Source organism: Rhea americana, unplaced genomic scaffold (genome assembly GCF_003343005.1).
Source record: "Rhea americana isolate MKP2758 unplaced genomic scaffold, rheAme1 scaffold_69, whole genome shotgun sequence".
NCBI classification, from domain to species: Eukaryota; Metazoa; Chordata; class Aves; order Rheiformes; family Rheidae; genus Rhea; species Rhea americana.
In genome coordinates, this window is record NW_028186856.1 from 3,807,917 (window position 1) to 3,835,199 (window position 27,283).

General features: G+C 41.1%; 1 protein-coding gene across 1 annotated transcript in view; it reads left to right on the plus strand.

Annotated features, from left to right (window-relative positions):
• UTP20 (UTP20 small subunit processome component) overlaps nt 1-27,283 on the plus strand; it is a 64,708-nt gene that overhangs the window by 17,658 nt on the left and 19,767 nt on the right. The window contains exons 19-41 of the mRNA XM_085321352.1: nt 677-753; nt 1,624-1,703; nt 2,415-2,658; nt 3,817-4,014; nt 5,848-5,938; nt 7,835-7,920; nt 8,490-8,615; nt 9,205-9,371; nt 9,963-10,171; nt 13,349-13,492; nt 15,698-15,777; nt 16,676-16,902; nt 17,887-18,031; nt 18,825-18,912; nt 20,250-20,393; nt 21,043-21,093; nt 21,191-21,343; nt 21,881-22,036; nt 22,468-22,608; nt 23,339-23,476; nt 24,699-24,838; nt 25,362-25,441; nt 26,186-26,490. Of these exons, the coding sequence (XP_085177478.1) occupies nt 677-753; nt 1,624-1,703; nt 2,415-2,658; nt 3,817-4,014; nt 5,848-5,938; nt 7,835-7,920; nt 8,490-8,615; nt 9,205-9,371; nt 9,963-10,171; nt 13,349-13,492; nt 15,698-15,777; nt 16,676-16,902; nt 17,887-18,031; nt 18,825-18,912; nt 20,250-20,393; nt 21,043-21,093; nt 21,191-21,343; nt 21,881-22,036; nt 22,468-22,608; nt 23,339-23,476; nt 24,699-24,838; nt 25,362-25,441; nt 26,186-26,490 (3,270 nt within the window). The remainder of the gene's footprint in view (nt 1-676; nt 754-1,623; nt 1,704-2,414; nt 2,659-3,816; nt 4,015-5,847; nt 5,939-7,834; nt 7,921-8,489; nt 8,616-9,204; nt 9,372-9,962; nt 10,172-13,348; nt 13,493-15,697; nt 15,778-16,675; nt 16,903-17,886; nt 18,032-18,824; nt 18,913-20,249; nt 20,394-21,042; nt 21,094-21,190; nt 21,344-21,880; nt 22,037-22,467; nt 22,609-23,338; nt 23,477-24,698; nt 24,839-25,361; nt 25,442-26,185; nt 26,491-27,283) is intronic.

The following is a 27,283-nucleotide window of genomic DNA, read 5'->3' on the forward strand; positions in this document are numbered from 1 at the left end:
GAATGTTGGTAGAACTCCTATCAGCCATGGGAGGGCCTGGCTACTGGATTTCACTGCAGGATGGAGAKCTTGTCTGCCTGTGGCTCTTGATTCTCCTCTACTGCTGAGCTAGAGGGGGCTTCACCCTCTAGGTGTTGGAAGGGTCAACATTTTACTAATTAAATGTTTATAGGTTTTTGTTGGGGTGAGGGGATATTATTGTTATGGCTGTTGCTGTACCTCTGTCACTTTTCCACCTTGATCTGTAAGCTCCTGTTAGAAGGGGTTGCAGATTAGTCCTAGTAATCAGCAGGGGTGCCAGTCCAGAGGACCTTCTTCTAAGTCCAGCACAATGAAAGCTCTTCAGGGCAGACATTTTCTTTCAGAGCTCTGTAAAGCAGTTATGGTGGCCCTAAAGTTCAAGAGGGAGGCAGGCAGTTCAGATCATCTGCTGGGCTTGACCACTTCATTTAGATCATGTGACTAGATCTGGACAAAGTRTAGCATAAATGGACTCTACAGGTTCTCTCTATGAAGGTATGAGACAAAGAATGATGATGTGTGTGACTTCATTTATTAGTATTACTTCTGAGAACTTCTTTGATGAAAGTATCTTATTTCACCAGTTSAGGAGACTGATTGGTCTTTAACTGTGGTTTTTAACACCTCAACAAGATTGTATTCATTGTCATTCTAGGTGCCTCTTCGATATTTACTGGGAATGCTTTATATTAACTTCAGCCCTCTCTGGGATCCTATAATTGAACTCATAACGTGAGTATACACTGCTTGTTGCTGCAGTCGGTGGCTGTCTAATAATTCCTTCCATTGTTCTGTTAACAAAAATTGCAGTAAAAATGTTGCATTCAGAGATGTCAGTACACCAGAACAGAACAGAGAACTGTTTATGTGAAATGCTCCCACATTGATTCAGTTTCTCAATTACAACCCATGTGGACAGTTACTTTTTAGCTTAATTTCTGTTTTTCTGACTTATTAAAGGGAACTGGTGACAAATATAGCTAAATAGCATCAGAATTTTGACTCAAAGGTAGCAAGGTTTAATTAGTGTTTTAGAAATCCTACATGAACAAGAATTCCCTATGAGTTTCCCTGCCTCTGATTTTTTTTATTCTTTTTGGAAGACCTCTGAATTCTACTAAATGCAAGGCAAGACTTACTATGGTGGCCACTGAGTTGAATATTGAAGTTCATGTCTCTGCTCTCAGTATGACTTTATCCCCTTCATTTTTTTTTTTCAGTTGTACAATTAAAAAAAGACAAGACTTTCCCCATCAAACTTAAATGAACAAAAAGTATTAAACCAGCTCTTCAAAAAATATGTCCACACTAATTTTTAATTTGGTTCTATCTGGTGTTATTGTACAGAAGTCAGTGGAAAGCTTTTTACTCAATTTGAGTTCGTGTGAAGTTATTAGTTACAACCAGACTGTTTTAATAGCAATTGACATTTGGGATCCATAAATATAGGCAAAGAAGTRCTACAGCTGTATCCTGCAGATGTCCTGTCTTCAGATACTCTCATAAAAGCAATAATTAGTGCTGTGATTGTGTTCTTAACTTGCCTAGTGATGCATGCCTTTTTTTTACTTTTAACTTCCGTGCTGTCTTGTGTTTTGTTAGTTCTCATGCAAATGAAATGGAAAATAAACTGTTCTGGAAGGTCTTTTATGAACATTTGGAGAGAGCTGCTATCTGTGCTGGTAAGTTACAGCTCCTAAATGTTGCTAAGACCCTAACCCAGCTAAATGTAAATGATATGTGACCGTGTTATGTGTCCCAATTTACATTTGTTGGAGAAAATTGAGAACTAGAGTTCTGAATGCCAGTATCGTCTCTGGGATAAGAATGGAGAGGCTTGGGAGAGAATTTTTTCTCCTTCTTTTGTCCTAAACACCAAAAAGAAGACACAAGTGGCCTCTACATTACAGGAGGGAGTTGCAGATTGTGAGAAGCTGTCTCTTTTTAAGGCTGGTGCTACCCAGGCTGGTCAGGGAAAATGAATAAACCTGTAGAAAGGGGGTAGATTTATATTCCTACCCCACCTACCCCATAGGATCAGTGGAATAGGATGCCCTATAGGATCAGTGGAATTCCTGCAAACAGTGTGCCTTCAGCATGGTCTTGAGATTTACCTATGTATCCATGAAATCTGTGATTTCACCATAGAGSCATGAGTGCACAGCCATTCATTATTCAGGAGAACAGAGCTAAATTAAACAGTTTCAGGGCTGTAAGGCATCCTAGAATGCTTTCTAAACAACGTGGGTCTTTCACATCAGTGTTAAATACCATTGTCCAAATGGGTACTTAGTATCAAAAAGTATTGCTTTCATCCTGGAGGGATTGATCCCCTGCTGTTGACAATTATGGAACAACCTTAAGATATTTTCTTTAATTAATCTCTTCTATAGAAATGGAGCTGCAAAATGAACTAGATGAAGAGGAAGAAAGCACTGCTGAAATGGAAAGGGAAAAGATACCAGAAGGAGAAGTGGGGACCGTGTTCCTGGAGCAGCTGCAGATTAGGACAGACTGCAGTGAGCGGTTGGATCATACAAATTTCCGGTTTCTACTGTGGAAAGCACTGGACAAGTTTCCGGACAGGGTGGAGCCTAGGTCAAGGGAACTTTCCCCACTACTTTTGAGATTTATTAGGTAAGTGATTTGATGTAGTGATTTGATGTTTTTCAATTGAGAGGACACATTTCTTTCAACTAATTTTGGTACTGCTGAGCTTTTGGGTCATAGCTAGCCCTTTATAGACYTATTTCCTGGCTCTGTGGCTGATACGATGTCTGTTTCCAGCTCGGATAATCTTTCTCTTTTGATTGAGGTGTGGATTATGTTAGAGATGTCACAGGGAAGCAGGATGAAATGAATCTGGTGGTATGTTTCTACTGCCCAATCTCTTATTTGCTAACTTGCCAGTGCTGCAGCCTCATTAATGCATTAAGGAATGATTTCAGTGGAAATCAAATGTCTGTTTTCTAAAATTATAACACATTTTAATTTGGAGGCACAAAAGTGAGAGATGGAGAAGATACTGTTTTTGTTAGAACCTGATTCAGTTCCTCCTGGAAAGCAGTGAAGGTTTGGGTTATGTCCCAATATATTAAATTAACAATGTTTTTTTTTTTCCTTGTGTTTTCTACATACTGGTGATGATGATTTTTTTTCTAGTAATACGACTTTTGCCATATAATAGATGAAGACTGTCCGTTGGTACTGTGGGCTGCCGGAGCAGTTACCCTGCCAAATAGTTCACTCCAAGCTATTTGCTTTCTTGTTCCTGGCCGGAKAGCAGGAGCACACTTGCATGCTTGCATGCACATATTGGACAGTACTATGTATGTGATCTCATGGCAAGGAGAGGTTTCTGGTGTGTAGCCCTTTTCTGTGATAAGAAAACCAACGTTTTGCACTGCACTGTGGTAGGTTACAGATTCCTGAGTTTTCTCACTTACTCTCACAGACAAACTCAATGTTTGCCTGTTCACTTGAGCAAACACAATCTGTCATGCTCTTCACATAGCCTCTTTACAGACCTCTCGTAATTCAGTGGTCTCCTTCTCCTTTCCCTTCTCTGCCAGATATCTCCTAGAGTCTCCTTAAGTATGTTTGGTCACTACCTTTTACCTCTGCAACCTTCAGGAAGAGAAGGATGTGTTAAAATGCTTTCTTTGGGGATTCTTTAACCATCTGGTGTTTCAAAGAGACAATGATATTAATAATCAGAATGTAGAGTTACGGAATTTCTAGTTGTTCTTGTCCTGAAAAATGCTTCTTAATTCTTCTCTCTCTCTTTAAATGTAGAAATGAGTACTACCCAGCTGATTCGTTAGTGGCTCCAACTCAGGATCTTAGAAAGAAAAATAGTAGTACAGTAGAAGCAAAAGAAATATCCAGTGAAGAAGTGAATGACGTTACTATGGAGGAAGAAGAAGAAAAGGAAGAAGAGGAACCAATCACTGTAGGGCTACCAAAAAAGAAAACAAGAAGAGCTGCTGCCAAGTAAGTATTTTTAATTCCCCCCCTCCCAGTGTCTTCAGGGAAAGGCAGATTCAGTGGCTTATGTTGAGTTAAAAGCAACATTCATGTATATTCCTTTTTCTTCTTTCCCTTGCACTTCACATCTGTCAGCTTTAGAGCCCTGAGCTCTGTGTGTGCACTACCAAGCATCCAAAAGCCCTGCCTGGATCTTTCAAGCTTTATCATTGTCTAATTACCTGCTATGTGATAGTCTGCAGTTTGGCGTTACTTTAAGCAAAAATTATGTGGCATTCTGAAGCCCTTTTGAAGTTTTTGAAGGCCACAGTATTGCACCCGCGTTACCCTGACTTCTTTGTGTGTGTCTTCTGGCCTTTTAAGTCATGGATATTGCCAAGCACTTTAAAAGATCAGACCATTCATTTAGATATTTTAATATTGGGATTCTGCCATTACCTACCTCTTAAATCTTGGTCCTGATATTTTTGTTAAGGACAGAGATTGTTATATTTTGATGTTGTCATTGGTGTTGCTTTGACTGAAGCCACATGCTTTTGTGATATTGTTGCTCTACGATATTGAATATATGGAGAAAGTAGCTCTTGGTATGAATTCTCTATGACTTTTTTAATCAGAGTCTTTCTACCCTGATGTCATCTATTAAGAGTCCATTACAAATATTTTGCCTAGGTTTCTATTTTACCTTTTTTAATATTTTTCCCATCGGGTGGGTCTTGTAATAACAGAAGACTTTAACACGTCAGCTTACATGTTGGAACTCAAGTATTTTGGATGTAGCRTGTATTGTCATTTAATCCTGGGCATTTTTTAGGTGTTTCATTTTGTTCCCAGATTCTGACTTGTGTCTGTAAATTAGCAACAACTGAAGTATGATGACAGTCCAAGATTTCTGTTTCTCTATCTTTACCTTTATCTCAAACTGTCCATGTACTTAAATGAATGCTTTAAATGCTGGTAGCTGTGACGAAGCTGTAAAAGATTTACTGGAGATGTGTTAATGAGTTCTGCAGTGACCTCTCTTCGTCTTTGCCCTGAACCATTCAAGCAGACATATCTGTGCTGTAGTGGGAGAGCTCCCGTGGGGCTTGGCCAAGGCCACCCCAAGCTCAGCATGGGGTTGCCGGAAGGTGTCGTTCTTATCCTGCCTCCTGTACGACTTTCATCTCAGCCAAACCGTGGARGGGGGCAGCCCAGCTAGGAAACATAGCATGAACATTTCGGGGAACAGCTGAATGGGGACAACCTCTGCCAGCCCCGTGCACGGCGCAGGCAGTAGAGGAGATAGTATGCTTGCCCTACCCCRTTCCTCTCTCGCTCCCCACAGAGAGCGGAGGTGGGACAGATTTGGGGTGACCACAGCCACCTCCAGAAGAACTGACCTCCRTCCTCAGGTGCTGTGCTTGCAGGCTGGCATAAGCCCAGCGCAGTCTGAASGTAACTGCAGCCTTTCATGTTGACAGGAGCAAGATGAGGACAAGTTAAGGACACACAAATAAAAAAAAAGAAAGAGAGAGAGACAGAGAGAGATTCACCTGTTTGGCATTCCAGGCCAGATTAGGAGAAAGAAGTAAGCTGCATCCTGTCTGTCTGTCTTCCTTTACTTCAAAGACTGGGCMCATCCAGTGCTTTGGAAGAAATGGCCTTTTGTGTGTGGTGAAGTGACACCTGGAAGGAGCTGGTTAGGAGAGGGAAAAGGGCATGGTCTTGCTGTGACACGGAAATGGAGACCTGTTATTTCTTTTTCTTGTTAAAGTTCCTTTTTTGTGATGTTAATTCAGGATTATTTATTTTATCCATTAAAAATACGTATTTTTTTTTATTTTTTCTTTTTTACAGACAACTAATAGCGCACTTGCAAGTTTTCTCCAAATTTTCAAATCCTCGTGCTTTGTATCTGGAGCAGAAGTTAAATGCGCTATACACCCAGGTGATGTTATTTACTAGCTTTTAAAATAATTATAACAAATTAATCTCTTCTTACTTAAATGCAATACCTGAGCCTGGAAAAACCTGTCGTCTTCTGGGTCCAGTTGTATTAGCTGGAAAGGAGCTATCCCTTAGAATGCTTCCTAGCAAGCTTCAACTGAAATGAGCCCTTTTAGCAAAGACCTGCTTGAGATGCCCTGGCTTAGTTTTCTGGGAGCAGCTCATGTGAATAGATCCAACAGCTGAGTGGTAGCTGCTTTGGCAAGGTGGAGATGAGTGGWTGTGGAGGAAGTCTCTTCCACTTGCACAGCAGGGTCTGGAAGAAAATTTGTGTCCACAGTCTGTGGTTCATCTAGAGCCAGAGAGATTTGTGCTTGTCTTACGGTGTTGTGTATACAGAGAGCTTGGTTAGTGTGAACAGCTGATCATACTGTTTTTGCAACATCATTATGAAAACAACATACTTCTGCAGAAAGAGAGAGGCAACATAKATTTCTCTCTTTTTCTTTCTCTGGTTTTCCTTTGTGTGTGTTTTAGTGGTTAATGATGCCAGTCCTTTGCCAGGCAGTATATAGTGTGTAAGCCACTACCAGTAGCAACAAAATGAAAACTGAAGATGAACAGACATCAAGTGAAAAGGCAGAGAACAAGGATTAAAGAGCAGAGCCCCTAAGTCTCTCTTAATATTAAATAAGAGAGGCGGGAAAATAAATCTAAGAAGAAATGGGATGGGAGGAATCAGTCTGTAACAAAGTCATAAGAAAAAYAGAATTTCTTCTTGAAGAATATTCAGGTATTTCCTTGAAGGAATTGTCAAAAATATGACTCTTACGAGGGTATGGGGAGACATTTTAAGTATTTATCCTATTCTCCGTAAAGCTGTATTTTATTAATCTTTTTTATTGTATTCTATTGCTTCCTAATTTGTGGATGTGCTCATATCACTGAGTTTTGCTCTAATTGTTTCCCAGAGTGTGTTCTCTGAGGCAATGGTAGCTGTAGAACTGTATGAAATGGTATGAACTTGTTAGTTCTCTGTGTTTCTTCTGGTGTTCGCTGTGGAAGTTGGAAGGTCCAGCATCCCCCAGATTTGAGAACATCTGATTGGCATCTACTCTGCTTAAATCAATCTTGGAGTTTTGCTTAGGAAAACAGCTAGTCTATGTGTTTGATTACTTGTATTCTTAGGAACAACTGTGTACAAAAAAAGGGATTATTTACTGTTTGTCAATTTTGTGTTTTATCGTATTTTAYTGGCATGACCATCCAATGTAGGGACGCATCCATGCGTCCATCCAATGTAGGGATGAAAYGACAAAGTAGCATGTGAAGATTCTAACTTTAGTTGGCTGGTAGGAAACAGAAGAACTGAGAAGGATACAACTTGGGGAAGTTACCTATATTTTCCTGTGCCCAGGATATCGTGGGCATTTTCTAGGGAGGGCTAACCGCAATGGAACTTTGCTTATCAAGCGTAATGAGTATTTTCTGTTTGTCAAAGGAAGGGAAGATGCCTTGTGATGATTTGGGTAGCCTTCTTTTTAGAAGGCTTTTCTTTAGCCTTACCAGATACACAACTGGTAACTTGTTTTAGAGATGGAAAATTCAAGCTGGTGATGGTCTAATAGAAAATTCTATAAAAACAAATATAACTCTCCTGTTGGCGATGGGGGAAAAATTGATATATACAAACTACCAGCAACTGTATCTGCTCATTATGAATGACAATTGTGTAATCACATCTTGGCTTTATGCTCGGAATAGGTGTCTTCTGTTTCCATTTGATAAGCTGGTCCAAARTGTGCTTGAGTTTGGAGCCTTGGGRTGTTTGACTGTTTTTTGTAAGCACTTCTGTCTTCTATCTAGGACCTCATTTTCTTTCTGTTGTCGTCTCCAGTTACTCTCCCACCAAGACCAGAATGTGCAAAGAATTGCTCTTGACTGCATTATGACATACAAGCATCCTCATCTGCTGCCATACAGGTGAGACCTTTTAACTGTTTTAGTATCGATGAATCAGCGGGCTCTCATACCTAAAGTCTGTTGAGGATCAACTGCTTCTGAGAGAACCATGCCTGTACTTACTGAACAAATATGTATAAATGCTAATTTTAGCATGCTGAATGTTTCCAATCTAATACAGGAAATATGGTCTTCAGGTTGATCAGTGTCCCTTCTTCGTTTACAAGAAAACAACAATGATTTCATTCTGTCTCAGAATAGTGCATGCTTARTTGTCACATCATTTTCAAACAGGACTTCTGTAGTGATGATTCATAACCACTAGGTGGTTATGAAAGGTAATGGTATAAAAATTGTAGCTTGTGGTTGAACAGTCTTTTCAGAAGATACATGCCTGCATAATTTACTTGAACTTGCTGGTTTTATGATTTTTTTGATAAAGCATGRGGACATGGTACTTTATTAAATTGTGTATAGTAAGTATATTGATAGGTAGGTAGGTAGGAGCATGTGTGTGTGTATATGTTTGTTTATTTTCACAATAACTTCATCCTATCTGCCTAAAAAAGCTCTACATTTATTACTTTCAGGGAGAACTTGCAAAGGTTACTGGAGGACAAGACTTTTAAAGAAGAAATAGTACATTTCAGCATTTCTGAGGAGAACACAGTAGTAAAAATGGAGCATCGACCAGCTCTCATTCCTGTTCTGATGAGGTGTGTCATGAATTGCTGGTTAAAYATTGCATTTCAAACTGCTGTAAGCAGCAGTGCTGCTACTTCTTATCTTAACTAATCAAGATAAACCTATGGTTCGTGATATAGTTTGACCTTTTTSTGATGTTCTGTGTGGTTTTCATATTAGCACCTTTATTAATGTGCTATGCGAATAGTACTTTATTTTAAAATAGCTTTTTGGTAAATATTGTTTTTCTTAAGGTTTACAGAGAACTGAGATGTTTCAGTTCATAGAGTATCATTTGTTTTAATTAAGATACAGTAATGTAAGTTACTGTGCAGTAACTGTTCTTCAGCAGTAACTGCCTTCAGGCTAGCCTGGAGGTACTCTTAATTTATACCTGARCTCTCCAACAAAGTTTCTGTAGTGGGACAAAAGCTGATCTTTCACTGCAATGTTTCTGGCACTGTRTAGTAACTCAGAGGAGACTATGAGATGGGGACTTCCACTCAGGTCATTCTCACTAGRCAAAGTTTATAAACCAATTCAAGTTTCTCCTGAAGAATAGGAAGTTAGGAAGCAGATGGCTTGCTGAAAGCTAATACAATCTTTTTTGGGCTCTTGAAGAATTCTCTATGGCAGGATGAGAAATAAAACAGGAAGCAAAACGCAGGGCAAGTCTTCTGCGGGCACTCGCATGTCGATCGTTCTGCGATTTCTTGCTGGCTCGTTACCAGAAGAGATAAGGATGTTCCTGGATCTGCTCTTTGAAGCTGTGAAGCAATTCAGTAATGGTAGGTACATGGGGATATGGTACTTCCTGACCTCTGAGAATGTGGGAGCATAAATACACTTAGTATTGTTACATACTTCAATATGACTCTAACAGTGCCTTGGAGGGATGAAAGGACCAGGATTCCCCCAAGCTTTCCCTTGTGTGGGGACATACAAAGCACAATTACTCTGTTTTACAGGTCTGAGGTGAGAAATACTGAATAACTTGCCACAGCCGCACAAGTAAGATGTTACAGGCCAGGGAATGAGCTCCAGTTACTGACGTTGTAGGCTAGCTCGTAACCTGGCCTAGCTGCCAAAGGACAGCTCAAAGCTGTCTTCCCTGTCTGACAYGCTGCTGGGCACAAGGCTGCCTGTATATGATGTGAATAAACAGAGGYTGTAAAGTGCTCTGATACTGCAGCAGTGGGTATCATCTGAGTATCACAGACAGATGGAGACTTGGAGTTGCCTCTCATTTAAGAGGCTGAATGAGAGGAACTCTGATTTTAGGCCCAGATTTTACTATTTTTCCTTGAAGGTTGTTTTCAGCACTGACAGTCCTCATGGTGCTTCTTTAGATAAGTGGCTATTACTTTGCCTGTTCACAGGGCCTTGCCAGACTGCAGTGCTCCGGAGTATGGCAGAGCTGGATTTAGCTAAAGTCCTGCCACTTGGTCGTCAGCACAGCCTCTTCAATGGCCTCGAAGTTGTATTGAAAAACATGGGACATTTGATCAGTCAGTACCTGCCTGAAATTTTACAGATTCTGCTCTGCATGGCAGGTGTAATATCCTGCATCCTCCAACAAAGAGARAAGGTACAATGTGTGATACATGTATGCCTGTATATGTACATACAAATATGTAAATTCCTCTCCCTCCCTCTCCCCCTGCCTTGCATACACAAACACAGCTTTATTGATTCAGATAAAGGTAAGTTTAATGCCAGCCAGAAGTAAAGCTTACTCAAAATAGAGGCYAGCAATTTTGGTTTGAAAGTGCAGTCAATGAGTTTAGAAAGAACTGCTTTAGACTGAGTTGCTGTTTGATTTATGGAAGAGATAGTTGSAGGTGACCTCTGCATATTACTTCCTGTCTGCTCTGGAAAAGAGCTTTACTTTTGTGTGGAGTGGTGTTTATGAGGGAAAGGTAAATGGTTTGTCTTAAGAGCTTAACATGATCTTACGGCTGGAAGCTRAAGTTGGCTTTAAAGATGTATTTTCTTGGCTGCAAGGATATTAAAACATTGGARCAGGGGAAGGAAAGGATTTCAAGTTATTTCCCTGAAAACTTYAGAGTAAAACTTCTAGGTGCTTCACTGTAGTACTAGGCTCCAGGAGAGCTCAGTGTTGTGGATGATCACAGTTGTCCCTACTGTTCTTCTCTGTCATAGAACATGGGGAGAATGTGCTTACCAGCCATGGTCTGCTCTAGGAGCACGTTCAGCTCTGCATTGGAACAGTCCAGCTTACCCGTTGTCACAATTCAGGACACTGGTAGTGTTTCTTCTCTTCYGTGCCACAGCTTGTGCGTGCGAGATGGGTTAGGTGGGGAAAATGTTCTGTTAAAGATGGGTCATATTGGGTTATTGCTGCATTACACYCAGGAGAGGAGTGTGGAGACCCCTGGGCTCATCCCTGCACCAGGAAACCCTTACCTGTGCTAGCAGGGTGTAGATGCAGAGCTAAGTGTCCTGTACGTGAGATACAGACACTCTGCTTCGGAGTTGCCTGCTAGTTCTTTCTTCCTTGCAACCACTGCACAGCACGTTATGGAGGCCCAGCTAGCTCAGGGGGTCTGTTTCCTGTCACTTGGAAACTGTGTCTTTGAGCTAGGCGTTTCTGTCTTTCTGAAAGTAGTGCCTTTTCCAGGCTTCAAACTGAACAAGAACAGGAGAGCTTGAGTCAGGTCCTGAAGAGAGTCTGGTCATGTATTAGGTGACRGACAAGCAAATTGCACGGTTATCGTCATTGCTGTGTTGCAACCCYGTCTAACATGCTCTAGGTGACCCTGCTGAGCAGGGGGGKTGGACTAGATGAGCTCCAGAGGTCYCTTCCAACCTTACCGATTCYATGATTCTGTGGTTCTATGAAAGGAATGATGTGACAATAGACTGGACAAGTGGTGTTAGGTAATGAATGTTTCRTCATCATGCACATGGRTTCTTGACAGGACCTGTCTGTTAGCATTTGAGGTTACAGCTTGTCTTTAAAATAATCCATTAAACAAAGCAAATTTCTTMAGTTAGGCAGCATCCAAGGTCCCATGGTTGCCTGCAGGCTGCATAAAACCTTGTAACTCTCTCTGTTAGGATGGGAATGGGCAATTTTTAGGACAGCATCCCATAGTCTGACTTAATTGATAGCTTGCATGTGCCTGTATGTTTTAAACTGGTGAAGAGGGATTTTCAGAGCTATTTCATTCATTACTGGGACAGTCACTTTTTGCATGGGTTACTGCAGTAATCCTGTCATTGTGTAACTTGTGGAGTGACAATCTGTCATTTGTCTGAACTTAATTTAACACTCCATTAGCCCATGAGATGTMAAAAGCTCAAAGAAGAGTGTGAGAAATATGTTTATCTTGGCTAATTATTACAAGACATTCCTGGGGTTTGAGAATAATTTATTGCAGGCTAGTACTGCTTAGGGAGTTAAACATCTACTTCAACAGTTCTAAGCTAAGTTATTCTTTTACTGTATCCTTTTGGTCACATTTGATATTGAGTTTGTCTGTCCTCTCAAAGAATTGATATCAGAGGACTGCTGTTATAACAATTGAACTGTGGAGGAYCCAGAATTATTTCACCCAGGGGTCATCATTAACAGCTGCTCAGTCTGTTTCATGCGTGAAGGTAGGACCAGATGTTTGGCCTTTCAAGCAGCTCGTTTGCTACATGGAAGCTGCTTGCATGCCACTAGTACACGTCACACAGCTGGGAGCTCCTAGGCAAGAGCATATTTGGTTCCTTTACCACCAACTTCTCTGTCTTTTTACATGTGATTTTGCAAACACAGTATAACAGTGTATTGCATGGTCGAGGTGTTGTCTTGAGAAACCCGTAGGCACATCGAGTACAAAAATTGTGCRCCATTTAGTGAGGCTTTGAAACCAAAGCTGTTTTACAAAATGAGTGTTACTGCCTGTTTTTTGTGTGGTGGATCATGATATTTAATAGAAGCCTTGAGGTTTCAGTCTTGGACAGTGGTCTTTATTTGACTGAGGCTGGAGTCAGTGCCTCTGCACTGCACAGCGCAGCTGTCCTTGGAGCTAGCACATGTATTTGTGCTATGGGCTGCATTGCACAATGTGGAAATAAGTTATTCAAGTCATAATAGACTCTCATTTGGGAGAACAGTAGAAATAGTGCATAAATACTTCATGTTTAGCTGTGTGGTGGTTCCATGCTTATTTAAATGTTGTCCTTAAGGAAGGCTTTGCAAMATAATTGCTTAATGGATACAGATAGCGTCCTCCTTTAACCAAATGCTAGGCTCCCTCTGCTTGGCAGGAGGAGGTGTTTCACATTCTTGCCTTCTCTCTTCCTCGCTTTTCTCCTTGTCTGTTGAATTCTTTTCTTCCTAAAAGATTTCAGTATGCAGAATGCAACTTCCCCTTAGAGACCTAATTGGGGTCCTTTTCTGTGTAAGACAAAATTATCTGAATGTCAGGGCTGGAAATGTAACTTGCTTGTAGCTTTCTGCACTTTGTCCAAGGGGCAGGTGCTACTTCAGGATGGTCAGCATGGACTTTCATGAGCTGAAGGAGTCCTATGTAATTATCTCAGTGCAGGAACAGGCAATTCTTAGAAACATTTGRGTCAGCTGTGAGAGGTAAAAACTACTGCTATGAACAAATTATAGGAGAAAACAGAAGAATGTCGTAATATTTCAAGCAAAGATTTTATCTGTGGCCARTGAAATACTGTATGTAATTTCAGAGCAAGTGGCTAGTAGTATTGTTTTGTAAGGGTCTTACCATCTGTTTGTTTACAGGTCCAACCTAGGTTGATTAATCCACTGAAGAATTTACGRCGTCTTGGACTCAAGCTTGTTGTTGACTTTTTTTCTGATAATGAGACCTACTGCTTCAGTGTGGAAGAGATCAATGCAGTTTTCCATGCAGTGGTGTGGCCTCAGGTAATGCATTTCTTCTTGTTCCAAGCTAACTTGTATGTGATGTGTACCATGGAGAAATCTCCAGCTCCATTTGTTGGCATGCTGATGTGTGTGTAGAAGGCCACTTTCTTAGCTCGTGTCTGTTTGATCCTAGTATAATCAAACCACAGGCTAAAGTACAGATGAGTTCATCTGAAAAATATGGATGTCATGTCTCTGTTCTTTAACCACAGAAGCAGACTTCTTCCCTGGATGCTTCAGTGAAACAAAATAGTGCTAATCACTTCTAGATGCGCTTCGCTGCTTTTTTATCTGAAATTTATTAATAGGGCCTGTGATGGGGGGCTGCAGAAACCCCTCAAATGCAAGTGGGCTTTCCTACTGACGCAGTTCAGTGGGCTGTGCACTTTCAGGCTTTCTTACCTGCTGAGAGTACCATGTAAACACAGTGAGAAAGCACAGGGTTGCTTTCATCGCAGAAATCCAGATCACCCCTGAAATTATGAAGAAATACTATTGTGAGAGGCAGGGAGAAAGTGCAGTATTGGAAATGAAATTGCAGTAGCTGTGCCAGTGCAGTGCACTCTTAAAGAGTGGTGGGGCATGCCTGTGCCRGCCACTGTGCTGTCTCTGCTGTCGGCAGTTGCTTAAAGGTAGTTGGGCGGTGGTGGGTAACTCCRGCAGAGCTCTTCTGTTGAAGTTTTAGAGATATCCAAATAGCCAAGAGCCTTGCYGCAGAAAAAACTGTAAATATCATCAAAGAGCTCCAGAAATAACTGCTTTGTTCTGTGGTGTGTGAAACCCCAGGTCTGCATCTCTAGACATTGTGTTTGTTTATTCCCACCCTGTTTCTCGGCTCTGCCAATAGAAGTATGTGACATGTAGCTGAGCAGCAGATAAAATAGTTTCAGGCAGTGCATAATGGCTCTATATTTCACTGGGCTGAACAGCAGGGACTTTTACGTGCCTGGTTTGTCCTTAGAGACCTTTATTGCCTTCCACTGTCCCAGTGTTTGGAGACCACAGTGCCACACGCACAAAGCAGTGAAAATGTGCTTCAAAAAAAGCAGTTCAGTGGTTAGGGCTTTGAGTCAGCAAAGCACTTAGTATTTTGGAGAGCATTGTGTTTGGAAATACTGAGTAAATCAGATCGGGATATAGAATTGTTGTTAAATAGTTATAATTTCTGTTTTCCTGATATATGTCAGGAAGACATCACTGTGTTTTTTGGAATTTGGATTGTAGTACGATTCAGAAGCTCCCTCTAGAGGGGATTTCTGCCAGTGAACTCCAGGGAGAGTGTTTTTGGTAGAGCAATCATTTGACTTACGTGGCAGTGAGGTTTTGCTTTTGTTTGTTAATTTTTAAGGCTGTAGAGCTGAGATTTGCAAAAACTTGTAGAGATGGTGAATTGAAGTACTTGGAACTGGAGTTTACCCAAGAGGTAAACTGTTCATGCCCCAAGAGGTTGCTGCAGGGGCTCCGTGTTAGTAGCCTACATAGCAGCATTCCTTGGGAGTAGATTAGCAATTTACTCTTCTGTGTGCATCGTTCAGAAAAGCTCTGATTTATGCAGAGCAATGATGCTCCCAGCCTTTGGGGTAGGAGAAAAGCTTTCTAACTGTGGTGGTCGTTCCGCAGAGCTGTCTACATTCAGGACTTGAGCCCAGACTGAGCTAGTGCATTTGTACCTGTGTCCTGCTGTGTAAAGGAGCAACAGCTGCAGTGCAWCACTGTGGCTGGGGAGCAACTTGGTGGGGCTATTTTGGATGCAGAGCCTCATTAGGAGATCAAACTCCCTGGGCCGAGAGGGTGCTCCTGTGGCCCTGAAGCCATGGGGATGCACAGCAAACGTTGGGATAGCAGATACTGTAGCTTGGGCATGGGAAGCATGGGGCAATGAGTCCCGCATGTTGTGCCCTGTCTGTCAGGGGGAGGTTGCTAGGTTTCTGCAGCAGATAAGATGATCTTTGGGGAATCGCTTCAAGGGTAGGGGTGGGGTGGGGGGAATGGTAGTTGGTGTATAAATATGGAGTCAGATAATTTAACAATGATACCAGAAATATTGAGGGAGCTGTGAAGCTCATGATGAAATTACGTTTTTAAAAGGTAATTTAAAATTCGCAAACTAAAAATAGTTTGTAGTGGGGTCTGTCTTAGAGTGAATGTTTTTAGGTGGCTWTACCTGCTTGTGCTGCACTGGTGTCTGATTTTTCTTTCTTTTAGGTCTGCAGATTGGCTTCAGAGAGTCAATATTCTCCTACTTTTCTACTCAAACTCATTCACACTTGGAGTAAGAATCCCAGGTAAAKGTTCTCCTCACAAAAAAGCAAGAGTACTTCTCTGAGTACACAAAATTCAGGRAAAAAAAGGCATACCACTATAACAAGTTATTGATGATTGTGTCGAAACCCCCTTCCCCCTTTTAAATTAGGCTATTACTCTTCTAATAACAGTCTGGATGCAGTTGTGAAGCTTTCTGATTTATGCCAATTATTCTCTTTTTAGTGGGCCACTTTTCTTATATATGAGCACTGAAACAGATATGTAGTTCAAACCCAGCTCAGGGGTGAGAGGGAGGAACGACTTTTAAGAAGATATTTCTGTCTTAGCCAATGACTTTTATTTAAAAGTCTTGTGGGGTGAGGGTTTAGAGTTCTTTTTTATTATTATTATTACTATTCTTTCCTTTTTATGAAAGAACGTGGGCAGATTCTGCTTAGATTCTATGACAGACTGAGACTGAAATTCATAAGAGAGYTTTTCTGATGCAGGCACAGGGAGAAGTTGTATTTCACTATCTTGACTGATTATTAACTCTTCCACCAACCCATTGCTTCTCCGTTGCCAGAGTACCAAGTATCTGTTCTATGATGTCTCTGATAGAAATGAAGAACTTACACACAAACTTATGTACGAAAATGGTGTTGGATCGTTAGGATAGGAGCAGACTCTAACTGGAGACTTTGGCGAGCAAGGGAGAAGAGGTTAGGCACTGTTGAAGCACAAGAAGGGACCTAGATGACCTTTCAACCTCCCTCCAGCCTATTTTTCTGGATACTGTGGTTCTGTGATTTTGCAATTTTTTCTTCTGCCTGTAGTGAAGACAGTCATASTCCTTTTACTTGTTGCACAAAAAAAATTATAAAGTTTGTAGCTTAATTCCACATTTTCAGCCTACCTTTTCTATAATCTTTCTTTCAGATATTTCCCCTTGCTGGCCAAGCAGAAGCCAGATCACCCAGAGTATGATATACTGTCAAAYGTTTTTGCTGTGCTCTCAGCCAAGAATCTGTCTGAGGCAACATCCAATCTTGTGATGGACATAGCTAATAACCTTCTCAACAGCCCAGATTTTGAGCCCACAGAGCAGGTTTCCAGTTTGACCGTAACTGACTGTGTTGTTGTGGACACTGGCAGCATGACAGAAGGTAAGCTYAAGAGTCGTGAGAGGCCCACTGGGTGCTTTGAATGGAGACATGARGTTCTGGTGGGGTTGTCTTTGCTTTGGGTGAGATTTTTGGAAAAGGAGACATGGAAAAAATCGCAGTACGGATTTGTCTTGGCCTGCTCAAGAACTGCAGTGATGCTGCTTTCATGACAGGCAAGATCCACGTTTCAGTGTCATAGTTCTGAGCATACAGTAATTCCTTGTGGAGAGGAGAAAATGTTTGTAGTGTTGGCCTGTTCCAGTATCTGTAAACCTGTGACTGATATGATAGCTTGAAAAACTGGTTGATGGTTTGGGACTGAGCCTAACATGAAGTTTTATAGAGGCACATTCACTGTTTTTATCAAAACCAAATGCACACGGTCATGTATCACTTTGGCTTTACTCTGTGCTCCCTGGCAGTTGATTTCCTGCAACTGTGTAGTGTGCTGTGCTAAGCCATATTTCACCTGTAATGCTCAAAGGCAATGGAAAGGAGAGCACTTACCACTGTGCCCTTGCCATGACTGCTTTGATTTGCACAGGTCAGTGGTAGCATAAAGAAAACCACATCTAGAAATGCTCGGGGTGTTTTAGGGCACAGTTACTACTTTGGGGAAACCTGCTCAATACCTTTTGATAAGTTTCTACATACCGGGGCTGTAACTGAAATGTGTGAGAAGAGGTTTTATTCTCTGCATGTGTGGTGTTTGGTTTTGTTTTTGGGGGAGGGTGTGGCTTTTTTTTTGGTTGTAGCTAGGACAGACACATTAGACTTGTTTTCATCCCTTGTGGTGCCTGTTCCCAGCAGCCCTGCACATTCATAGCTACTATTGTTTTCTTTTTTTTTTCTTCCACTGATGAAACCTCATTTGTCTGTATTTTACCCCTTTGTGTGGGGTTGGATSTCCTTTCCATTGCTGAGAGCTCACCTACTTGCTTGCAGCACAGAGGTAGGTGTTTTAACTGTTGTATCCCTTTACAGAGACCCTCAGCCTGGGTTCCCGCTTGGTTCTGCCTCATGTTCCTGTCATACTTCAGTACTTCAGCAAGGCAATGTTAAACATGGAAAAGGTTAAAAAGAAGAAGTTTAGAGCCCAAGTCAGCAAAGAACTGAATATACTTTCCAAGTAAGTAATTCTTCAGAGCTCAAAACAGAGAAATTGACTCTGGCTATTTCTGTTGGTGATGCTCAAAGCCAGTACCTCTTGCGATAGGAAAGGCTACAGAAGTGTCTACAGCCATGTGTAGCTGAACAGTCAGGCTTGTTCAGGGGAGGCACTGGACTAACTCAGAAGGCATACATATCGTAGTTGTTTGATCAAGCTGTGCTCAGGACATGTTTTTTTCTACCTGTTTCAAAGCATCCTATGAAAATCTTTTATAGGAACTAGTTTGAGTATCCACAAGGGCTTTTGCTTCTTTTTTTTTTTATTTGAAAGTATTAAAGACATGGTTCTTCAGGCCAAGAGACACATTATGCTTTCATATATTTGGATATGACACCTCCTGATGTCACTTCTTGTGTGCCTGAAGGCAAAACTTAGCCCCAGTGATGTGACTGGATATTTCAAACTAGGCTGACATTTGGGAAGTGACACTTTTGTAGTTTTGAAGCTGTTATTTGTCCATTTCCCACTCTGATGCCCCCACGGAGGGCTCTCCTTTCCTTTAGTTTTGAGGAGCTTGTTTGCCACAGGCATCTGCAAACTTAAAGAACCGTGTGGTGACTTTCTGTGACTTCAAGGGCCTCTTAAAGTGTTTAATATCATGACTTCAGTGGGAAGCTCTATCAGCCTGGATATAGAGATGGGTGTGCTGTAACACAACCTTGTGGCAGTAGCACAGACTGATTTCTTCTTTACACTATGCTGGTGATTAGATTGATATAAAAATGATAAACTAGCTTGTCTCATTAAATAGGATCAGCAAATTTATACAAGAAAAGAGTCAGAATTCTGTGCTTGTGAGCCTTCTCCTCCCTTTTCTTCACCAGAATAACATTGACCAGGTAGGTTAAAATGGCTTTTTTTTTCCCTCTTACTAAACATGTATTTTTATGTAGAGAGTAGACTTGTTTAAGATGCAGTTAAAGGTCCCTATATTGATTACATACCATTTTTCGTAATTAGCCTGAAATCAAATCTTCATTTGTTTGTAGTCCACTCAATACCATTGTGTCGTTACATATCGATGTGTATGAGCCACCAGATGCCTTGCAAGCCCATGCCTAGGCTAGCTTTGTTCCCTCTTTGAAATAGGGAAAGTCTGCAGAAGCATTTATCCAATCTTTAGTTCCTTTGGTGCTGAGCAGCAATCAATGATTGAAATAAATGCTCTTTTGTAACATGGATGTAATGCACCCCAAATCCTAAGCCACAGTGTCTGGATAGCAATATGAGTGTCAGTGATTGAAAATGCAGCATGTGCTGTATAATGGCAGTGCTACTTTGGTTTGTTGCAAGGTGAAAGGCAAACATTGTACGGTACTGTTAACCTGGTCCTCTACGTTCTACTGCAATTTCATTCACCTGACACTGTTAAAGAATCCACTATCAGTACAGAAGTCTATCTCAGAATTGAAATTCTCCTTTAAAATCATAGCTTCCTCAGGTGTGCCCAGCATATGAGCTGCAGTTAGAAGAAGCAGAGTTCTTCATGCCTTAGGCTTTTGTGCGGGCATTGAGGATATTGGTGGCTCTTTTGTCTGGAATTCCTGTTTCCCTCCCTGCCAAACTGTGTTTTCCAAAATACAGACCTGGCTCTGATAAATGAATCTGTTGATTACTCAGCTTGACTGCCTGAGTCTGTAACCCAACATTTGGATCTTGTCTTTCTTAAAAGACTTGTGGTTGCTCAATGAGAGGTTTCAGCTTGAAGAAAGAACTGCCAGGTGACAGCCTGTAACTTTTGCTTTGCAGATGRTCATTTAGTTGTTCACAGAAGATTCTCAGGATTTTAAATGTGTAAATCATTAGGGGATCATATATGATTTCAGTTTAGGGAGATTGTGCAAACAAATACTGCTGTTACTGTTTGCTTTGCAGATTAAAGAAAGACCTCTTTTTTAGCTCTTTTAGTTTTCCTGACCTTTGATTCATTTGAGGAAAAATACAGAAGTCTTTGCTCTGATGACACTCCTGTCCAACACTGTGCTTGGGATCTAATTGAAAAGTTGTGAGTGTTTGAGTGTGTGAATGCATTGAATGTTCCCTGTGTATCTGTGTCTGTGATGTGAATAAAATACAGCAAAGAAGTCCACTGTGTGTCTTGAAATATTTCCCAAGGAATGAAATAATCTGGTGAGGTTTCAGTAGATATTAACAGYTGTCTGTCTGTCTCTTTCAGGATGCAGAGATTGACATTCTGGAGACAGTGCAGAACTTGTTGAGGCATTGCTCAAACCCCACAAGCTTTCTCAAACCTCTGGCAAAGCTTTTTTCTGTCATCCAGAACAAACTGTCTCGACAAAAGTTGTGCTTGGTATTTCAGGTATTGCCCTTTTAAGTGCCTTTCTATACTTTTTTTTTATCCTAACAGATTAAGAACAAATTAAATAGCCGTGTTTATCATTGTTGTACATGAACTTAAAACGCTTTTAATCTACATCATCTGTTAAGTGGAAGCAACAAAACTACATGTGATAGACATTAATGAACAGGGAAAAGAGCTGTGAAACTTCTGGCTTACAGCCTGATTGATTTGAGCATCTCCAGGGTTCTGTTGTGCAGGAGAAGCCAAACGAAGTACATTTCATCCATAACAAAATCCTGTATYTTTATGAAGTAAAAATGGCTTTCAGCAGCCTGAAGCTGATTTGTATGTATTGTCTTCTTACARATTTATAGCAGTCAGGCTATTTTGTACTTTTCTGAAGTGACTTGCATAATGTCTTTTTCTCAGCAGGAAAATCTAGGAAATGCTTAATGTAGATGTTTAGAAATTTAGGAATTTAAAACACATCTTCCAACTTGTGGAAGAAAAACACTGATGAATGACTCTTACTAAGCTTTATCAGGAGAAAGGTTGATGCTGTTGTTTGATTCTAAGCACTTGACATTAAAAACAAAGAAAAGTCTTGAATTCTCCAACTTTTTAGCACTTACATGAATTAAAATGTTTCCTTCCTATTTATTTTTAGACTTTATCTGATTTGGACAGTGAATTGAAATACATTACTGATGTTGTTAAGGTACGTACAATTTCTTTGGTTGTTCCCTTTTTTCTCCCATAACATTGTATTGTTGTGTTTCTACCTTTTTCGTGAATGACTTGTTGCTCTCTCTTAGCTGAATGCCTTTGATCAACGGCATCTYGATGATATCGACTTCGATGTGCGTTTGTCAGCATTCCAGTCGATCACAGCCCGTATCAAAGAAATGCAATCAGTGGATATCAACTTCATCATCCCTGTTATGTACAACTGCTTCTATACCATCCAGGTTGGATTAATGTTCCTTCTCTTACTTTACACATCATGTTTTCATTATGAATCTAACTTTGACATTCTTTCCATTGGCTGTTTTTTGACACTGGGGAGCATTCAGAGAGCGTGTTTGGGTCTTTTCTTTTCATGAACACATGTTATAATGTTTCATCCATTTGCTTTTTCCCCTGTGTGACTAGAAGGGCAAATATAATGTAGAAAGAAAACCAACCTAAGAGGGCCGTGCCTTTCTACCAGCAAGCCCTTGGAACTGTCAGGTCAACTTGTGTAATAAAAAAAGGCATGTTGCAGTCTTGAAAAGCTGCTTTACTTTCTATTGCAGGGTGTACTTTTGTTGCGTGGGCCTGCTGATGGGTTTGAAAGGATTTTTCGCATTTGGAAGGCTTGGAACCCGCTGGTTCTGGTCTAGACCTTCTACAGGAAGTGTTTCAAGTATTGGTAGAATTGTTGGGTTTCTGTAGGCTTTGTGATTTTTGGGAGGAAAAAGGTGTCATAACCCAACTCATGTGATAAAATCTCTTTGTCCATTCAGCTAGGGGATATGGCTCTTAGTGACAACGCAAGCCTTTGCTTGACCAGCTTTATCCGCCGGCTGGCAGAAATTGACTGTGCAGAAGATGACTACAGGGAGTTAATCCAGCACACTCTCCTGGAGTCTCTGCGAAGGGGGTTGAAGAGTAAGACTGAGGTGAGATACTACCATCTGATGACATATCTCCAGCTGTCTTTAGGACATTAAGGCATATGAGAATCTTTTTATAGATGATTTTTTTTTTGGTGAGTCCATTGCTGAGATAAGAAATACAGGTACCCACTCGAATCAGACTTACCCTTCATTTGAAATTGTATAAAAATCTAGTAAGTCAACACTCGGCTGTGATGTGTTTCTCTGCCATTGTTTAGCTTTTCTCAGTAGTAGCTCATTCTTTGGAGAAGAGAGTTTTCTTTAATTTATGTACAGTCCAAAAGATATGTATATTTGCTGTTACCAAAGAATACCAGAGGACTCATTGGCTTAAAGCACTTTGTAAATGGCAGCATGGCTGCACTGRGGAGTATTTAGCTGCCTTTCCCCTTAAGTATCCCTTGTACTTAACCTTCACTGCTTGCTGTTTGCAGAGCATCCAGCAGGACTACACATCTTTGCTTGCCTGCCTCATTCAAACATTCCCAGCAAATCCTGAATTCCGGGATTTGGTCCAGTTGACCAACCGCCATGATCCTGACATGGACTTCTTTGAGAACATGAAACATATCCAGGTAAAAGGCAACATGTGTTCCACTAGTGCCCCTCTCCCTCTGCCAAAGCAAGAGCGTTTTGCTGTCGGATAATGTTTACCAAAGCATCTATGTGCTGCTCTTAAAGGGAAGTTGAACCTGTAACATTTGTCAGAAAAAAATGGTATGTAGGCATTTAAGTTACATGGATGACTGTGAATCAAAGTCACAATTTGTTAGTAGTTCTACTTACTTGGCCAGCCTGTTCCCCATTACTCTGTGCAGAAGTTGTGCAGCTTTTTTTCTTTCAAAGGCCTTTTTTGTTTATTTAAATGCTGCATGAAACTTGGCCTGTTTTTCTTGTAGTATGAAAATACAGCATTCCTCATACTTACAGAGATGTAATCAGAGAGAGCCTTCGTTAAAGCTGTAGTTAAATTTAGCATCAAATCAAAAATTTTTTTCTTGTATCATGCCTTATCCTCTTACATCATTTATCTCTTCTGTTTGATGCCTGAAGATGGTACATGCTTATGACTGTGAATTCACAGTGAAATAGCCTATTGAGCTGGAATATTTGTTGATGCAAAAGACTGGTGAAAGCCCAGAGACTAAATGGAAGGGATGTGACCTATCCTTGGAAAAAAAACATTCTATGTTTATGTCATGACTTAAAACTGAGACATTTTCAAGACTTTTGGATGTATGTGCTTTGTTCTGCTAGCTATGTCTCAAGAGCCACCTCATTAACTCTCTCTCGTGTTTGACTCAGATCCACAGAAGGGCCCGAGCCCTGAGGAAATTGGCTAAGCAGCTCACTGAAAAAAAAATCGTGCTGTCCTCCAAATCCTTGCAGAACTACATCATGCCTTATGCTACTACTGCCATTTTTAATGAAAAAATGCTTAAGGTAGGTTTTTTGATTGGATGCCTCCATTTTAATACTTTTACCTTTCTTGTATCATTCTCCTTCCAGGACTTAACACTTTGAAAGGCTGATAGGGCTGTGGAATGAGTGTTCCCCTTGCTGATGAGACTGCTGCCATTCTTTTCAGTGGTGGAAAGAGGGTTCAGAAGATACAGATTCAGTCTGGGCCCAATCTTTTATCCGCTAAGCCTGTCCTGCATCTCCGAGATGGATTTCTTGACTGGGTTTTTGATTTGAGGTTATTTTTTGTTTTTAATTTTTGTAATCAGATGATTTTTTTTTCCTATTCCTCCAAACTACTCACTTAATATTCTGTTGTGGTAAAGACTCTTCAGAGCAGAGATTAGTCACTGATTGGCAGCAGAATGTGTGGTGGTGGGGAGCATAGGCTGTATCTAGTAATTGAGGTGGGAATAAATACTGTTTTCATGGAGGATAAGGGGGAACTGCAGGAAATAGCTGAGAATCTCTGAAGTCAGTAGCAGCTTTGTAATTAAAGCTTAAAGGATGACAGTTTGTCGATCACTTTTCATACCTTTTATTTAAAACACATGAGATGAAATTACTTGTAGTGCCAGTCTAGATAGACTTTTTTTGAGACTTGGAAAGCTGAAGTTTTACAAGTCTGTGCAGTTCCCTGCACACATCAGTAGAACAGCAGAGCTGCTTATATTAGACTGAACAAATGTGGTCTAATTTGCTTACTGTTAGAAATCCTGTTTTGAAGCAGAAGCAATTAAAACTCAGGCATGTGGCTTGGCTCCTGCAGCCTTACAGACTGCACCAGTCAGTGGAGTAGCTCCCATTTGAGTGATGGGAGGTAAAAATGCATTAACTGAAGCCTTGGTGGAGAAGAACAACACATTTTGTTTCACATTGGCCCAGCAATGTGATCTGTCTGTGGCTAGGTGTCTTGACTGGTTCATACCTGGTTTTAGCTCTTCACATAAGTGGGCCCATAGAATTGGTCACGTGAGGAAAAAATTAATACATGCAGAAATATTTGGAAGAAGTGGGTCTGGAGATCAGCTTGGTGAACTATGGTTTTTATCCAATAACTAGGGAAGATGCGAAAGAGCTGAGTAGCAAGCATCCTCGCTAGGTAGAAGTTACTTTCTTTGTCCTCTGTTGCTTTGAGTAAAGGATGCTTTAGACATTTGCTCAGCATGAATTAACAGTAATTAAATTTCTGTCTTTTGGGTAGCATGAAAATATGGTAACGGCCTCAGTTGAAGTCATTGGAGCTGTCTGCCGACATCTTTCCTGGTCAGCATACTTGTACCACTTAAAGCATTTCATCCATGTCTTGCAAACGGGGCAGATCAGTCCAAAGTTGGGAGTTAGGTAGGTACTATGACTGTTGCTCCTCTAGGTTCCTCCAGTGGCTAGTAGGACAAAATTCAGTGTCTTAAGAAGCATCACGTTTTTTTCCTCTTCACTGGGATGAGAGATTGCCGACTCTGAGGTGGGCTCATGCAAGTGAAAGTCTGGGCATGGCTTTACAGATAGATGTGACTGAGCTATGAAGGGGTTAGCAGGTGTTTGCTTTCTCACGCTATTCTTACTGTATGCATGCCAGCATTAGCAGCTCCTGCTCTTGCCTGACTGTCCCTGTTCCTAGGCTGCCTCCATTGCTCCAGCACTTCTGTCTGTGAGGCTTCACACTGAGCTACATCACAGTACTCATCTAGCTGAAAAGCTAGAACTTTTTTCTTTTCCTTTGGGTGTTACTTCAGCATAAACCACCTCAAGCTGTGCTTCCACTGAGTGTGAAATTTTTTTAGAGTGGCTTTGAGGTTTTCCGTTATGTTGGTCTATGCCACTTCTTTTTGTGTGGAGAGTTGATCTGTCTCTGTTTCTTCCACAGTTTGTTAGAGACAGTGCTGGAAGCCTTTCACTTTGACCATGAAACACTTGAAAAGCAGCTTATGACCATTGAGCACCAAGGTGAGATTTCTGCTCCTGAGTATAAATGCATTCCTTCTAATTGCTCAAAATGCAGTTAGTCAAAATTTTGTGTTTTACTCTTGAGATCAGCTACTCCTAGCTATTTAAAATAGGCATGTTAGAAAACTATCTTCAAGAGTAGTACAGATACTTCTTCTGTGTGTTGGCACCACAAGGACAAGTAGAGCAAACTATTTCCAAACTACCTCACCACTCCCCTCCAACCAGGCCTCCATAGGCCAAAATACCCGAAGCCAGGTTTATGGTAATCTGGGAGTTCTTCAAGGACTATGCCCACCCACGGCGTCTCAGCACTTTTGTCCTTACTGTGAGCTGATCTCAGTGTTATCAAAAGCCTGGGCAGGTTGCTCTATGTCTTGGCCCTGACTTACCCTGCAATTTCATTGCGAGAAATAGTAACACTGGCTTGTTCACCATTGTGGTTATCAAAGTTGTGGTCTCTGTAACATTCAGGAGCAGTGAGCTTTGTTAAACTGTCTCTGGAGTTCAGCCAGAGAACAACTTAGTCTTTGCTTTAAGCCTCGCCCTGACAGGTGGTTTTCAGAAACCAGCATGCCAGGACTTCTCTTCCAAGTGAAAAAGTTCTGTTGCTTAGTGATCATTTGCTGTCACTGGTGGTGGGCAGGAGCTCTGTCCGTGCCAAAGCCGTCACAGGAGTCTCTTTTAAGGACTGCATTTTGTACCCTCCTGCATGTGTGAGTGTTTTTGACAATTACCTCGCAGGAGCTGCTTCCATGGATCCTGAGCTGGCGATAGAGGGTGAAGAAGCCATGGAGCTGGAGCAGAGTGAAGGGGAAGAGGAGATGGCTGTAGAAAATAAAGGGGAGGATCTCCCTGAGGAGCAGGCAGAGCCTGTGCCAGTCCTGCCTGAGCAGTCAGCTGAGACATCTGAAGATGCTGAGCAAGTGACCAAAACTGTTTCTTTCTTACCACGAAATAAAGAAGAGCTGGAGTGTCTGATCAAACATATCCAAGATACAGTTACATCCAACATCTTGCCCAAACTGCACAGGTGTATTGTTGCAAAGGTGGGAAGTTGACATTGGAAGGGGAATTTACAGATCTGTGCTTCTGCTCTAAGAGTTGGGGTGTTAGTGCAAAGAGACCTGTTAAAACTTACCACACAAAACACAAACAGAGAAGAGGGAGACCACCTGAAAGCATAAAAGAGGCTTCACTTCATTTGGTGTTTCACTGAGACTGCTGACAGTTTCTCTTGTCTGTGTGGCTGTGTTGTCTTTACTTCCCTGCTTTGATCTGGATTGAGCCACACAAGTGAAACAATTCACTTCATGCAGCCTGCTGAAAAGTTCTCAATCACCTGTTAGCACCCAGTTTAGCTTTTGTACTGAAAATGCAGAGAGTTTTCATCCTTTAGCTGCCTGCACTTTTCCTGTATTCAGTAGAGAAGGACAGCATCTCCAGAGGTTGTACATCCCATCCTAAGAAAGGTGTTCAGGATGAGTGAGACCAAATACTTTCAGAAGTGCTTATTTCTCCCTTATCATTCATCCCAGTTACTTTAAGACTAGATGTGGGTGAGATAAATCCTTTCCTTAATTTCTTCCAGTCATAGTTCTTCATCTATAAAGCAGGTATGCCACAAGGTTTGGGACAGCTGAGGRATACTTATAAGACTGCCTGACCCTTTTGAAACAAACTGTATGACTATCTAAATGTATGATGTAGCTAAACCTTTTAGGGATGACTGAAGTCATCACTGTAATACTTAATATTGACGTATGCTACTTGAAGGCCTCTAACTTTTATAAAGCATTCTCAGTCTATCTCCTCCCTTTTTTTTTTTTTTTTTTTTTTTTT